This window comes from Castor canadensis, chromosome 5 (genome assembly GCF_047511655.1).
Source record: "Castor canadensis chromosome 5, mCasCan1.hap1v2, whole genome shotgun sequence".
Lineage (NCBI taxonomy): Eukaryota > Metazoa > Chordata > Mammalia > Rodentia > Castoridae > Castor > Castor canadensis.
This window is the reverse complement of record NC_133390.1, coordinates 74,971,883-74,989,319: the sequence shown is the minus strand read 5'-3', so window position 1 is coordinate 74,989,319 and position 17,437 is coordinate 74,971,883. Positions and strand designations below refer to the sequence as shown.

Genomic DNA, 17,437 nt, shown 5'->3' with positions numbered 1-17,437 from the left:
AGGTGATTTATCTCTTGTTTCACTTTTGGTTGTTCAAATGCATCTAGAAATTTGTTCATTCTAGATTTTCCGGTTTATTTGAATATAGGCTTTTGAAGTATTTTCTAATGATCCTGTGGATTTCATTGATATTTGTTGTGATACCCCTTTTTCATCTCTAATTTTATTAATTTGGGTCTTTTCCTTCCTCCTTCTAGTCCGATTGGCTGAGGGTTTACCAATCTTACTTATCTTTTTAAAGAATCAACTTTCTGTTTGAATTGTCTTTGAGTTCACTTATTTGTATCCTGTTAGAATTCATTCATTTGCTTATATAGCTCCTCTTTAAATTCATACATTGTTTTTATTATTGTAATTTTTTTTATTCATTGTTTGATACTTCCTCTTTGTTTAAGGCCTTTATTAAGGAGTTTTGGGAATATGTGGGACAGCTGTTGCCTTTTTGCTTTATGTTTCTGTGTTGGTATTTACTCATCTGGGGTTGTTTTTGGTTGGAAGTTCCATTCCTCTGTGTCCCTTTAGTTGAGGCTTTCTCAAAGATTGTTTAAGAATTGGTAGTGGCTGGGTCATGGTGTATTTTCTTGTCTCTAGGCTAGGGGTGTGTGGCTCAGCAGTCAAATACTCAGTTTCTGTTCTCAGGATGCTGGGTGCCACTCCCTACTCCACACAGGGGAGAAAACTCAGTTGCTAAAGCTATCACAGGTGATATACCCCAATCTTGAGATTGCAGTAATCTCTAAAGAAGATCATTCACTGCTGCTGTTTCGGTAGCTTTAGAGGTACAGTGAAGCAAAGATGAACCTTCATTATCTTTGGCTCCTTGGATATTGATTCTAGGCAGTTCTGCAGGGAGTTAGGTGCAAGGATTGTCATTCAGTAGGGAGTCGTGTCCCCCCCCCCCCCCGGAAGAAGGCCAGATGGTGTCACTCAGTCACCATCTTGTATTCTCTGCAACCCCAAGTTTTGGCCAAGGCTCCTAACTTTCCCTTTTCCCCAAATGTCATTCAAACAGCCAGAGATCCTATTCGTGGTTCTTGGAGAAAACAGTGGCAGCATTCCAGAGTTAATTGTTAATTGTACCCCAGTAGCTACTGGGAATCTTCCCCTAATCTTCCCCCAGCATCACTCACCAGCACTTTTGCTGCAGTCCAGTTTCCCTTACACATTTAAAAAATATAGACTTATTTTTTCAGTAGTTTTAGGTTTACAGAAAAATTGAGTGGAAAATAGTTTCCATATCACTATCTCCTTGTCCTTTTTATTAACATCTTCCATTAGTATGGTACTTTTGTTAAAATTGACAAGCCATTCATTCATTGCCATTATTTAAAGTTCACAGCTTACATTAGGATTTACTCTTTGTGTTGTACATTGTCTGATTTGACATACATATTTGTTGTTTTGACACATGTATTCACTATTGTACTATACAGAATAATTTCACTGCCTTAAAAATCCTCTGTGTTCTACCTCTTCGTCCTTCTCACCCTAAAACTGCTGATTTTTTTGCTATCTCCATTGGTTAGCCTTTTTCTAAACTATGTAGCCTTTTCAATTCATTGCTTTGTTCACTGAGCAATGTATGTGGCTTGAAAACTCATCTTTTTATTGCTGAATAATACTCCATTGTATGGATGTATTACATCCATATAATTCATCTGCTCACCTATTAAAGAACATCTTGATTGCTTCCAGTTTTATCAATTTGGAATAAAAACTGCTATAAACGTTAATTTAAAGGGTTTTTTGTGGACATAAGTTTCAACTCATTTGGTAAATACAAGGAGCTGGATAATATGGTATGCATGTATTTTTAAGAAACTGTCCCAAACTATCTTCCAAAGTAGCTGTTCTACATCCTTACCAGCATTTGGTGATGTCAGTGCTTTGGGTTTTTAAGCATTTTAATAGGTGTATGACATTGTCTAGTTTTTTTGAGGCAGGATGCCATTATGTTTTTGTTTTTGTGGTACTGAAGTTTGAACTCAGGGCTTTGAGCTTGCTAGTCAAGCATTCTTCCACTTGAGCCATACCTTCAGCCCCCAGGATCTTACTGTATATCCTAGGGTAGCTTTGAATTTGCTATATAGCCTAGTTTGTTTTTGAACTTGCCATTTCCCTGCCTCATTGTAGTCATTTCAATTTGCAGTTCTCTGTGACATTTGAATTTGAGCATAAGCTCGTTTGTTATCTCTGTATCTTTGGTGAGAGATGTTTGTTTATATCTTCTACACATTTTTATTGGATTTTTTTCTTACTGTCAAATCTTACATATTTTTTGCATACCTTGGATACCAGTCCTTTATCAAATAAGTGTTATGAAAATATTTTTTCCCTATCTGTGGCATAGCATTCTTTCTTTTTTTCATCAAATAAAATATTTTCTCACAGTTTAGGAATATCAACTGTGTTGTGTTAAATTATTATATATTCTTGGATCTGTGTTTAGACTTTGTGTTTTGATCCTGACTTAGTATTGCCTTATTTCTTTAGTTGGAGAAATATTTTATAGTTTGTGAATTTTTCTGTTTAGGATAATGTATGTTGTCACCAAAACCTAGAAAATTTCTATACTTATTTGCAAGTTTCCTTCCATGTCTTACCCTACTTTGATTCTGGAATTTTTGTACTTTTTCTTAACTCCTAGTGTTTGCAAATGAATTTCAATTCTAGTAAGAAAATAATAAATGTAATGAAAACTTTTTACTTAAGACAATTTTACTTATTTAGAGAATTCTGAAATAAGTGATCTTAGAGATTTCCAAAGGACTTTTTTTTTTTTTTTAATGGATAGGAATGCTTCTGCTTAGATCCTTTGGGATAACTGCATGTTTAATTTTTAAGAATTTTTTACATGGACATTTAGAGTTTTTGTGGCCTTGTAATTTAGATCTTTATTTGGGAATTGCTCTTGTAAGAACCCAATTTAGTCCACAGTAGCAAATAGGGAAAGCTATTGCAGACTAAAAATGAAAAAATAAGAAATAGACTGTGATAAGACAGATACAGTGGTTTCAGCAAAATTAATGTTTTTAGTTGTGAGTCATCAATATACTTTTCCCCTAATACGTATTTTAACATTTCTGCATTTTCTTATTTTTCCTTCTTGCTTGCTTTCATGCATCATTATTCTCAAAAATTTTTTTTTTTCTGGATAGTAAATGAAAATGTAATCATTTGGCTGGATGCTGATGGCTCACACCTATAATCTTAGCTGTTCAGGAAGCAGAGATCAGGAGGATCATGTTTGACGCCAACCTGGGCAAAGTTTGTGAGACCCTATCTTGAAAATACCAAACACACACACACACACACAAAATGTAATCAACCATTTTAATTATGTTTTGTATCTATCAGGGTGAGCTAGGTGGATCTCCAGATGAGTATGGATTCATTATTACTACTTTTTGTTGGTACTGGGGTTTGAACTCAGGGCCTTGTGCTTGCTAGGCAGGTGCTCTACAACTTGAGCCACCCCCTTTTTGTCTTAGTTGTTTTTTGGGTAGGATCTCAAGTTTCTTGCCTGGGGCTGGCCTGGACCACCATTCTCCTACTTCGGCTTTCTGTGTAGCTGATATGACAAGCATTGCATGCACCATGACTAGCTTTTTCATTGAGATGTGGTTTCCCCAATTTTTTTTTCCAAACTTGCCTCTAACCACAATGTCCCTTATTTCTGCCTCCTGATAGCTGGGGTTGCAGGAGTGAGCCACTGTTCCTGATTGAGATCATTCATTCTTAATCTGTTAATCTTTTAATTACTACTGTACTCTCCCATTTTCTTTACATTTTCGTAGTAAAGATTCAAGTTTTGAATTGAACTTAAATGCCTCAAATGTTTGAAGGACATTTGTTATTTTACACTGGTTAGTATATTTGGCAAGCCCTGATAAAATAGTATTGATAGATGTGACTTTTTTTTTTTAATTTAATTTTATTTTTTTTTTGCGCTCAGCGAAAATATTTTTTTTCTTTTTTCTTTTATTATTCATATGTGCATAGAAGGCTTGGGTCATTTCTCCCCCCTGCCCCCACCCCCTCCCTTACCACCCACTCCGCCCCCTCCCTCTCCCCCTTACCCCCTCAATACCCAGCAGAAAAATTTGCCCTTATTTCTAATTTTGTTGTAGAGAGAGTATAAGCCATACTAGGAAGGAACAAGGGTTTTTGCTAGTTGAGATAAGGATAGCTATACAGGGAGTTGACTCACATTGATTTCCTGTGCGTGTGTGTTACCTTCTAGGTTAATTCTTTTTGATCTAACCTTTTCTCTAGTACCTGTTCCCCTTTTCCTATTGGCCTCAGTTGCTTTAAGGTATCTGCTTTAGTTTCTCTGCGTTAAGGGCAACAAATGCTAGCTAGTTTTTTAGGTGTCTTACCTATCCTCACCCCTTCCTTGTGTGCTTTCGCTTTTATCATGTGCTCATAGTCCAATCCCCTTGTTGTGTTTGCCCTTGATCTAATGTCCACATATGAGGGAGAACATACGATTTTTGGTCTTTTGGGCCAGGCTAACCTCACTCAGAATGATGTTCTCCAATTCCATCCATTTACCAGCGAATGATAACATTTCGTTCTTCTTCATGGCTGCATAAAATTCCATTGTGTATAGATACCACATTTTCTTAATCCATTTGTCAGTGGTGGGGCATCTTGGCTGTTTCCATAACTTGGCTATTGTGAATAGTGCCGCAATAAACATGGATGTGCAGGTGCCTCTGGAGTAACAGTCTTTTGGGTATATCCCCAAGAGTGGTATTGCTGGATCAAATGGTAGATCGATGTCCAGCTTTTTAAGTAGCCTCCAAATTTTTTTCCAGAGTGGTTGTACTAGTCTATATTCCCACCAACAGTGTAAGAGGGTTCCTTTTTCCCCGCATCCTCGCCAACAGCTGTTGTTGGTGGTGTTGCTGATGATGGCTATTCTAACAGGGGTGAGGTGGAATCTTAGCGTGGTTTTAATTTGCATTTCCTTTATTGCTACAGATGGTGAGCATTTTTTCATGTGTTTTCTGGCCATTTGAATTTCTTCTTTTGAGAAAGTTCTGTTTAGTTCACGTGCCCATTTCTTTATTGGTTCATTAGTTTTGGGAGAATTTAGTTTTTTAAGTTCCCTGTATATTCTGGTTATCAGTCCTTTGTCTGATGTATAGTTGGCAAATATTTTCTCCCACTCTGTGGGTGTTCTCTTCAGTTTAGAGACCATTTCTTTTGATGAACAGAGCTTTTTAGTTTTATAAGGTCCCATTTATCTATGCTATCTCTTAGTTGCTGTGCTGCTGGGGTTTCATTGAGAAAGTTCTTACCTATACCTACTAACTCCAGAGTATTTCCTACTCTTTAGATGTGACTTTTGAAGCATTAATTGTTTTGCTGTAGAATGTTTTACATAATGTGTATGTAAAATTATAGGTACCCTTTAATATTGACATTAAATATTGAAACACATATAACTTACATAAATCAACATTAAGAAAGAAATTTTCGTTGTCTCTCAGAGAAGTAGTTACTTTGATTTTCAAGTTTTTCCTGGTGGTATAGCCACTTTCAGACAACCCCAGATGACCCCCACACCCCTTTCATCTAATAATTTTCAAATTTCCCTATATATGTTTAGTAGTAGAATTTTTTTTTTTTCTTGCAGTACTGGAGTTTGAACTCAGTGCCTCATGCTTCCTAGGCAGGCTCTCTACCAAGTGGCTCTCTACAGCCAGCCCTAATAGTAAAGATTTAAAGTAAATATATACTTAAATTTCTGAGCATCTTAAACTACTGCCATCAAATTTTATAAAAATAATAACATTTTTAGGTGTTTTTCTTTTGTGGTGCTGGCTATCAAGCCTAGGGCTTATATATGTCAGGCAAGCATTTTACCACTGAGCTATATCCCCAGCTCCTTTCTAGGTTTTTTAAATCAAAAAACCTTAGGTGTTATATAATTTTTCCCTTAATTTTCTCAGTTTTCCAAAGGCATTATTATTGTATCCTAGCTCAGTATTTTAACTCTTTATTTTCCCTCTTCTAAAACCTATTTCACTACATTAGCATTTATTGGTTGAACACCTTAAAAGTTGAAGGTAAACTGATTATTATTATTTTTTTATTTTCACAAAGTTCTTTTGAAAATAACTTGAATTTTACATGACTTTGGCTGTTAGATTTTCAGGAAATATAAGAGATTGTACTGTATGGGTATTTACCATTTGCTTTTCCATTTGACTTCTACATTTGGATGATAACTTCTTTAGGCTAAGTACCTTACAGAACTCTCTTATTTTCCCTAGTAAAGACAGAGTAGGAAGTATTATTTTGACTCCTAGGATGTCCAGAAATAATCATGTCATAGTGGTAATCTAGCTTTTAAAAAAATTTATAGTTATGATCAGTGATGCAAATTTCTTCTTACATGTGAAATGTAGATTAACTATAAAGTTCAAGAACTTCTGGTAACTTCAGGAAAATAAAATATAGGTACTTTGTACTGATAAGAACAGCTCAGTATGTATGTGCATTTTTTCCAGAGGGTGCTCTTTTTGAATAGATGCTCCTTTGAAAAAAATTAGCAGACATGTCTGAAGGAATTGTAATAGACAGTTTCTGAAGAAGTGCTCTTATATTGCTTATTACTATTCTTGGGACTCCCTAAAGATGAGGTGGAAAAATGAAATAAAATTAATAAGCTGTGGAATGTTTAAGATTTCAAGATAGATTATGGGTTAAAATTTAAAATGATTATGATTATGATGATATGTGTGTGTGTGTGTATTTTTTAAAAAAGTAGCAGAGTTTTATTGAGAGTGAGTGAAATTAGGAAGTATAATCTGCAAGGAAGTGGGGGAATAGTCTCTAAGCAGGGTGGTTTAAGAGCAGCACCTATAGCTCAAGAGCCTGAGGAATGTAAAGATCATGGCAAATTGTCATAGTCAAAGATTTCACCACGCTTACCACCAGAAATATTTCAGTACTTTTGCTTATAGTTTTAGTGAGTAAGTATGGTAATTAATCTCTTTAAGTTGGGAATTATCTGGTGATACCAGTTTCCTTGACCTCAGCAAAAAAGAATTCTAAATAGCTAACTAGATATTACAGATCCTGTACATTAAATCCCATGCACTGACTCAATTAGGAATGCCCTTAGACATTTGCTCAACTTATTTTTTATTATAAAATATACATAACACAATTTATCATTTTAGTCATTTTTAATTATACAGCTTTGCCATTAAATACACTTACATTTTTTGTGTACCCATCACCATTATCTATGTTTGGAACTTTTTCACTAACTCAAACTTAATGACTACTGAAAGCATTAATTTTCCATTCCCTCATTCTGCCCCAGCTCCTGGTGACCACTGTTCTACAGTCTGTCTGTGAATTTGACTCTTCTAGGTACTTCATAAATGTGAAGTATTTCTTCTTTCATGTCTGGCTTATTTCACTTAGGATAATATGTTCAAGATTTAAGGATAGTACAGTCAAGATTTACGCATCTGTGTTGTAGGATGCATCAACATTTCCTTTTTAAGGATAATGTTTTATTATATGTATATAACTCATTTTGTTTATTCAGTCATCTTTGAAGGACACTGGATTGTTTTTACCTTTTAACTGTTAAGAATAACGTTGCTGTGAGCATTGGCATACATACATGTTTTAGTCCCTGTTTTCAAAATTATGGGGGTGGCGCTGGGCGCTGTGGCTAATACCTGTAATCCTAGCACTTGGGCGGTGGAGATTTGGAGGGTTGTGGTCTGAGGCCAGCCAGGAAAACAGGTAATGAGACTCCATCTCAACCAACAAACTGAGTCTGGTGGTGCATACCTGTGATTTTAGCTATGTGGGATCCAGGCTGGCCTGTGCAAAATGAGAGATCCTGTATAAAAGGTAAAAGGGGGTGTGGCTCAAGTAGTAGAGCACAAATGCAAGGCCCTAAGCTCAAACCCTGGTATTGTAAAAAATACCTAGAAGTATTGGATCACATGATGAGTCTGTGTTTTAATATTTTGAGGAACCACCTTCTATTTTCTACATGAGCTGCATGATTTTATATTTTTACCAGCAAAAATAGGAGGGTTCCAGTTTCTCCACATCCTGGTTAACACTGTTATTCTCTGTTTTCTTTTCTTCTTCTTCTTTTTTTTTTGTATTATGATATCCATACTAATGGGTGTTTACTCAGCTAATTTTGTCTTAACTCTGATGTAGTTAAAAGTAAGATGGATAATTGATTCGCCAGTTATAGGAGATTAGATAAGGAATATAGGACTTAGATCGAGTAGAGCCATTTCAAGAAGCAATGAAACTTGGATTGTGCAACTAGAGAACATTTTTATCACTGCAAAGTTTTTGTTTTTGCCAGCACTGTTGTATATTTTCATTAGAGATGTTCTAAAGGGTAATACAGCAATGCTTTTGTTACAATTATTAAGGTCTTAGAGGAATTTAGGGTTTGAAACTTGACTTACAATAGTTAAAGATTCATAAGTGATGGAATCTATTTGAAATATTGATGATTATTCAATACTTATTTCAGTACTCTTGGAGGCATAATAGTATAGGAACTCATGCATGCAAGTATTAGTTACATATATACCAGATATACATGTAGGAGTTACTGATCTGTATAGATAAATGTATCTGTAAATTTGTATCTCCTACATATATAAAATATATGTCCTATGACATAAGTATGTCTATGCCTCACCTATTACCTCTACACAAAAAGTACAGATATTCCCTAATGTTTTCTGGAAGGTAGTCCACATCAAATTTCCCTAATTGTTCTCACAATGTCTTTTTATAGCTCTGCCTATTCCTATCCCATATTGCCAAAGGCTCAGACATTGCAGTTGGTTGCTGTATATTTACTTTTTTTATACATAGTCCTTACATTGAAATTATTTCTTTTCCTTTTTATGGCATTGACTTTCTAAATAAACTAGGCCAGGTACCTTACAAAGTATCCCCATCTCAATTTTGTTTAATGGCTTGCTTTTGGTGTCATTGAACTTGTTCTTCTATTCCCTGTATTTCCTGTGAACTACAAGTTGGTTCTAAAGACCTGACTTATGGTTTCTTTAAAGGGTTAGATAATTTGCTAAGGACACTGTAGGTGATGCTTTGATTTTGAATTTTTGTTTTTCGTTCATGATGATTATGTGTTAGTTTTATGTAGTGATTCTCATCTTATAAATGCTTTTACATCCAGTTTTCTCTGGCAGTATTCTTAACACCTGGTAAGGTACATTGATAATATCCTTACTGTGCAAACATTAGCTTTTAATTAGGCCTTTACTTGGAAAATTCTTTAATTCCATTGGTTATTAAAACTGATAAAGGGAGTTACTTTATCCCTACTTTCTCTTGAGGTTTGTTTTTAAAGGAGATAATACTGCTTTCAAAATAAAAAACAAGAAGTAAAAGTTATTCTGTCTAAATGATATAGCTATTGTACATCATTGTATGCAGGATAATGCCCACCTTTGCTGTTAAATAATTTCTTCTTCCTTAAAAAATGAATTCAAAATTACACCACTAGGTGAATAAAGAACTCGCATTGTGAATCTGAACATTATATAATTGCCACTCAGAGCTTCTGATTGGTATGGATAACTACTGTTAATATACTAAGCTCATATTCTTCCAGATGTGATAGCAAAGTAATTTGATCTCTTCAATTGTACTGTGCTATTCTAAGTAAATTTATGGTTTCTTTAGAGGGTTTTGTCATAACTTTAACTGATTATTTCTAAAGTACTGTAAAATATTTAGTTTATTCAGATTAGAGAATATCTAAAAGTCCTAATTCTTTGATTTTAAATCTTTTAAAAATATATTTTACTTTGGTTGTAAGGATACTTAAAACCTCTTGAGGAACTTACATTTCCAGTCTGGACATTAATGGTGGCTATAGAAAATGTTGGTAATGACTCATATCTGCAGAATTGGTATCAGTTAGCTAGCTGCCCTCTATTAAGAGCCCATTACATGCTGTTGTGCTTAGTATTTTTTATGCCTATGATTTTCACTCTGCTCTGCAGGTTTTCATATAAATGTGACATGATAATAAGAGGAAATACTCTCTATAAAAAGTATAAGATTGGATGTATTTTTCTAATTAAGAGAGAAGATTTTGTTTTTTGAGTTATGTTGTTTTAGCATTGCATAATTTAATTAGAAACTATAAATACCTTTGAATTTCTTTTCCTCATTTCTAGATATTCAAGAATTTTATGAAGTGACCTTACTGGATAATCCAAAATGTATAGATCGTTCAAAGCAGTCTGAACCAATTCAGGCTGTGAATACTTGGGAAATTTCCAGCCTTCCAAGCACTACTGTGACTTCAGAAACACTGCCAAGTAGCCTTAGTCCTACTGTAGAGGTAAGATGATAAAAAAACATTTTTTTTCTAAAACGTTTTCAGTGATCAATTTATTTGGGCTAATAAGTTTTTTCATTTTATTAAAATGGATTGTTTTTGGAAAATATAATGGAATAAAGAGAATACAGTTAAAATATTATCAAAGTTCAGAATCTCTTGCTTTTGTCTTAAAATGTTGTGATTGGTTTGAGGTCTGAAATATTTGTTGTAATCTATTAAAAAGTACTTTTCATGAGTACTTCAGTGAGATTCCATCTGTGTGATAATTAATATGGAAGTTGTACTTGGAGAAGATGATTCTGTTTCTTTCCTTGAAATAGAATGTAGTTTTATGGTTCTGAACCTTTAGTGATCCCAAGGATTCCCTATATATTGGCTTGCAGGATTGCATTAAAACTCACTAAAGACTGATCCATAATCCTTCAGGTCAGCATTGGTTTCTACATTTTTTTGTAGTTAAAACTGCCTACTTCAAATTTGAATATCTCAATAATGTTCTGTTGTTGTTTTTGTCGTGCTATACTGTTGCTAGTACAATTGGATATAGTACAGCAGAGATAATGAAGCATTTTGTAATGAGGATTCTGCCTGAGAAGCATTAGTCATTTGAAAGTCATTTGATTTTAGTCCCTTCTGGTTAATACTAGATAGTGCCTGGAATATTGAATCAGCTCCTGTTTGGTGAGTAATAAGACAGGGAAAAGTGGTGGTGGGCAGCAACAAGAGATAGCAATCTGGTAATGAAGTAGCTTCTCAGTTTTCTTTTTTATATTAAGTAGCATAAAGCTCTAGCATTGTAGAGCATCCAGGGTGAATCAGAACATGTGATCCCTCTCTATCATGATAAAGATGAGAATGCTGAGATACAGAAGAAGAGGACTTGGTCTAGCTTATTTGACTCTTTGGGCAAGTTTATGTTTGCATTTCAGACCTCTTAGCACCCAGTTTATAGTTCTGTGTAGTAATTCTGGTATGACCTTATATGTTGTACTTCAATTAAACATGTCAATGTCATAGCGTGTACATATCCTTACTTTCTTTACTCTCATTTTTTAAATTATTTTCTCTTGGATAATTTCTATTAGCATTCCTATTCTTCAGCTGATATGTCATTTGTTTTTAATGATAATTCATTTCCATGGTCTATTTTAAATGAAATTTAAAAATGTTTGAAGTCAGTTACTGCCTCCAAAAATTTAGATGTTGCCGATGTGGTAGTTTTAAGATGTGGAGCCTTTAAGAGATGATTAGTTGGCTAGCATGTGTGAGTCCCTGGATTCAATCCCTAATACTGCCAACAAAAAACAAAAAGTGATTGGGGCATGAGGGCTTCTCCTTCATGAATATGATTAAGGCCCTTATAAAAGAGGCTTTATGAAATTTAGCTCTGCCTTCTGCCCTGTGAGGGTGAAGCAAGAAAACCCTCACCAGACCACATGCCTACATATTTGAATTACTAGCCTCCAGAACTGTGAGGAATACATTTCTGTTCTTTATAAATTTTCAGTCTCAGGTGTTCTGTTCTAACAGCACAGAGTGGACTTATATAGTTTCTATTTCACATTTATTATATTAGTCTTTGAGTTAAAAAACTTGTTTATGTAAAAAAAATCTATAAGGCATTAGGATCAGTTATTAGCATTATAAAAAATAAAGTATTAGAAACATTTCAACTTTTACAAAATTCTGAGGTGCACATATTATTTCTGCCTTCTAAAAGATGTGATCTGGACATGGTAATGGCACCTCAAGTGAACAGAAAAATAAGAACTTTAAACAGTCAATGTCTTATTATTTTGGGACACAGATGAGAAAGGAACATGATCACAAATGTTGCATTGGGCTTGACATGTGGAGAATGCTCTAGTTATGTGAATCTGTACTTATTAAGGAAGCATTGGGTTGTGTCCATCAAGTCCTAGAGATTTTTAAAAAGGGGGAAAAGATGCGTCAAACCAAAATGAGCTAAGGTAAATTACTAGGAATTACTGTTTTCACCGAGATGACAGAATTACTTGATAGATGTTACTCTGGAAATGTAAGTAGTTTGAAACACACCAATAGATAATAGTCATAATGACTTAAAAAATAACCTTGGAATGTTTGGAGACTTTAATTTCCATATTTTGGAGAGTGCTTATAGAGAAAGTTAGTGTATTCCCTTATTAGCCATCCATTTGTGCTTCATTTGAATGGGAAATGTGACTAAGTGATAATTGACATGATCTCTTGTTTTGGTCATGTTTCTGACTGAAAAGAGACTTAGAGAATTCACCCACTCAAATGAAAAGAAATGCAAAAAAAATTTTTTTATTGAATTATTACTTGAAAAATAACCTGAAAAACTGTGTGTCTTTCACAAAAATTAGATTATTATATTTGTATGCTAAATGCCTGGATAAAAGGTAAAATAATATTTTTCTAACAAAATGCCATGCAACATGGTCTTGCTTCATTGACTTCATGTTTGCTTTTGCAGGACTATCAAAACGAGGGTTAATTTTCAAAAAAGTAATTTGAAATTGATCAATTTCTGCAATGACTTGCTTGCCCTATTTTCTTAAAATGATGCTTATCTTTGCCTTTTTATCCATCTATCCATTTTTTTAACCCCTTACTATATCCTCATTTGTCAGTTACTTCATGATCTTGTAACATTTTTTCTTCTATTTTTTCTGAAGTAGTAAAATTAAAATTAATATCATTTATTTTTATTTATTTTGATGGTATTAAGGCTTGAACTCAGGGCTTTGAACTTGCTAGGTTGGTGTTCTACCACTTAAGCCCCATACCTCCCCCCCAACTCCCAGCTCTTTTTGCTTTAGTTATTTTTGGGATAATAAAATTTTTGCCTGGACTGGCCTCAGATCAAGACCTTCCTGATCTTCACCTTCCGAGTAGCTGGGGTTACAGGGTGAGCCATTATGCTCAGCATTATAACTTATTTTTAAAGTGACATGATTATTTCCCTTTTTCTTAGAGTTTTGTGGGTTTGTTTCTTGGTATATCTGCCTTCTACCTTGAACATAGGCCTATGTAAGATACTTGGAATAAGGTTTGCTTAATGATTATTTCAAGGTAATGAATACTTTTTTTCTTTCTTTTTTGTACTTTTCCCATTTTTTAAAAAATGATAAGCAGGCCATTTTTATAAAAACAATTCTAAAATAAGATAGACATGCAGCCCCACTTTGAGAGATTATAAGGAATAGTATATGACTGAAAGAAAGCAAGATGGAAGAGTAAGAGAAATTGCCAGATTTACTGGCATTTTTCTGTATTGATAGAAAAGAATACAGTTTTATTCCTAATATCACATTTCAAATGAAACAAAGATGCAAAGACTTAAAAAAATGAAACCATATTTTAAAAAAATGATTTGGAAATAGGGAAACTTTTTCTAAACATGATAAAATTGAAAAACCACTATAAAAATTAAAAGATTGATAGTAGAGCATGGTAATCCATCCCTGTAATACGAGCTACTCAGGATGCTGGGGAGGAGGATCACCATTTGCCTGGGCAACTATAATAATACTAATGCTACTAATGATAATAATAAAAAGGTTGGGGATGGGATTCAGTGGGAAAGCACTTGCTTAGCGTGTGTGAGACCCTGGGTTCAATCTCCTGTACTGGGGGCGGGGATGGGAGGAGGAAGATCAAGAATGGTACTTTGTAGAATTTCCTAGTGGACTTCACCTTCAATTTTTGAATTTTAATTATAGAGCTTTTGTGTCTTCTACCTGGCATGGTGGTGTATGAATATTCTCAACATTCTATAGGCCGAGGCAGAAAGATTGTGCATTCAAGGTCATCCTGGGTTACATAGCAAGATCCCGTCTGAAAAAAATCAAAGAAGGAAAAAAAAAAAAAAGTTCGTCAAATAATGCAAAAGGATTAATTTCCCTAATTTTCCTACCTTCTTTACCTAACTTACAACCTCTTGCAAATCATTGAGAAAAAAGCTACTATTCAATATCAAAATGACTAAAGGATGTGAACCAGCAGTTTGGAGAATAAATATACACGGGCCAATAAATCTGTGAAGAGATGTGCAGCCTCACATTGCAAAGATAAAAATTAAATTGACAGGATATTTTAAAATAACTTGATTGTCAAAGATTAAATTTGAGGAAACAAACTCTTCAGCAGTTGGTAGGGGAGAGCATAGTGGTGCAGTCATTTTAAGAGGTGATTTAACAATATAAATTCATGTCCTATGGGCTAACATAATGATACTAATTCACTCACAAAAATTATTAAAGATAGATGTCCAAGAATGTTTATTGCAGCATTCTATGTAAAACATAGAAAGTTTCTAACAAAAACCAATAAGAAAACAATCTAAATAACCACCAGTAAAGAACTGGATAAACACATTATGGTATAGCCATTCAATGCAAGGTAAAATAGGCATGAATATAAGTTCTGCATATCCACTGTAGATGGTTCTTCATTTTGGTGATTTGACTTACTGTTTTTTGACCTTATGGTAGTGTGAAAGTCATATGCATTCAGTAGAGGCCATACTTCAAATTTTGGAGTTTGATCTTTTCCCAGGCTAGCAATATGCTATCTTTTATTCTCTTGATGCTGGGCAGCAGTAAGCCACAGCTCTCAGTCAGTTATGTGATCACGTGGGTAAACGACCTGCACTGTGCAGTGTATGGTTTTGCTAAGCTATGATGTTCAATAGGTTAAGTACCAAATGCATTTTCAACGTATCATATTTACAGCTTATGATGGGCTTTATCAGGACATAATCACATTATAAGTTGAAGACCATGTGTATATGTTAAATGAATGAAAGCAGGTTATATGCCAGGAGGTATGACTCTGTATAAAGAAAGAAAAAAATGAAGTTAGTTATAGCTGAAAGAATATTTACTTAGCTTTCAGCACTACTCTTGTTTTTAGTTGTGCATATAAAGACTCATTTTTTTTTCAGACCTTTCAGAGTTCATCTAAGTGTGAGGGGGATTATCTGACTGAGTGATAAAGAGTGGTATCTCTTCCCTTTTTCTTTTACCTTGTGATTTAATATTTTAAAATAATAGATGTTTCATTTTAAGTAGAGTTTTAGGAGGTGTATAGTTAAAAGCATATGTTCAAACTTTCAAGTTTAATCAAAAGTCATGTAAAGATTGTGTTTTAAAGTTATTGAAGTACAGTAAACATGCATAATGAAAGTGCACGAATCACAAATGCAGAGCTTAATGAATTCCTGCATTGTGAATATACCAGGTCAAGGGAAAAGGCATGGAATGACTACTAACAGGTTCTGGAATTAGATGGTGATAGTGATTGTACAATGTTGAAAATATACTAAAATCCACTGTATTGTTCACTTTAAAATTTGGCGAATTTTATGGAAATATACCCAGTAGCTCAGAAGTCTCCTCTCTGTACTTCCTTTTCACTACCTACTTCTTCCTTCTCAAAGGACCATCTTGATTTCTAACACCATAGATTAGCGTTGCCTCTTTTTAAACTGTATATAAGCAGGATTACACAGTATATACTCCCCGTGTCAAGCTTTTTTTTTTCTTTTTCTTTTTAAGTAGCTCTGGGATTTGAACTCAGGGCCTCCCACTTGCTAGACTGGCGCTCTTAAAGCTTGAGCCACTCACCAGCTTGCTTTTTTCCTTATATTTATGCATTTCCTCCATGTAGTTGAAGTTTTTTATTCTTTCTGCTTTTTAATCTTCCACTGTATGATATACTACAATTTATCCATTCTATTGTTGATAGGCATTTGAAGAACTTAGGATTTTAGAATAAGAAAACCTTTTCTAAGCATGACAAAAGAAAAACAGTAGTTTTGAGTTTAATGCTGCTTTGAACACTGTTTTACAGTCAGTTCTACTTTAGTGGAGTATATATGTTTCTAAAAAATCACCAACTATGAAAAATGGCACAATTAAAATCAAAGGGCTTGCACGTAAAATAGAGTTGGACCTAACACTCAAAATTTAGGAGTGGCATACTAATTTGACATATGACAGGTTTAAAAAGATAAAACTTAATAAAAATGACAGCACAGTTTTACAGTTAAATGGCTAAAGACTACAATGAATATGGCATTTTATGTTGGGAAAATCTTGTTTGCTTATAGGAGCGTATGTCAGAGTTGCAACTTGAGAGTTAGTGCCTACGGCAGGAGTTATCTGATACTGAGTGAAAAGATGTAACACCAGTTGTGGATGTCTGACTCAAAAATTCAGGGAATTAAAACAGCTGGTAGGTGTATGAAGTGTGTGCATTTTGTGTATTTTGGGGTGGCTTATTTCATCTGGATGTAATTCTTTTTGCATTCAACTATTGTTCAGTCAAGATTCAGGTGTTGCATTTGATTGTAAGGTCTCTGTTCTTACCTGGGTTTCCCTGAAAGCGTTACCTACAGCAAAGGGCTTAGACGCTATAACTTTATTTAGAGTATTTGTTCCTAGAGAGCAGAAGTGAGGGAAAATGTGGAAAAGGCTGGAAAGTGTGAAAAAGTAGTACAAAGATGATTCCTACCATTCGGTATGGTGGATTGCTAGATTCTAAGAACCCAGCATCTTAGGACTAAGATGTGCTCTATCTTAAGACTGTCCAGGGAAAGAAAACAATTTGAGTTTCTGGCTTTAGTGGGCAGCAGTTTCCCCACACTTCAGGATTGGGGGTTTATGAGTACAGGGAATAGTGGCATCCAGTTAGAGGATAATGGTGTCCAATACTAGGAAAGCCTCAAGTGAGGAGTAAGAGGATGAAATATGGACAAGAAGCCAAAGGCACAAGGTTGTGCCAGTACTCCTCATGACAGAAGGCAAGTGTGAAGATCAGGGTGGGAATGTTGAAATGAGTTTGGTGTGTACATGCCAAATCTGATAGTGCCGTTAGTCTTTTGTAGCCTATTAGAATAGTTCTCTTCATTTTCTCCCTTCGCATGATACTAACTTTTTGAAGAGACCATGTCAGTTGTCTTACAATACATACTCTGTCTTTATCTAATTTGCTGCTTCTTTTTATTTAGCTCATTCTACCAAAGTCCTGTTTTTCTAGTAA

The 17,437-nt window shown here is 34.6% G+C and overlaps 1 protein-coding gene across 16 annotated transcripts in view; it reads left to right on the top strand.

The window, feature by feature from the left end:
- Dlg1 (discs large MAGUK scaffold protein 1) overlaps window positions 1-17,437 on the top strand; it is a 270,953-nt gene that overhangs the window by 13,379 nt on the left and 240,137 nt on the right. For all 16 annotated transcript variants that reach the window (XM_074073460.1, XM_074073454.1, XM_074073452.1 and 13 more), the window contains exon 4: window positions 10,221-10,387. In XM_074073460.1, coding sequence (XP_073929561.1) covers window positions 10,221-10,387 — 167 coding nt within the window. The remainder of the gene's footprint in view (window positions 1-10,220; window positions 10,388-17,437) is intronic.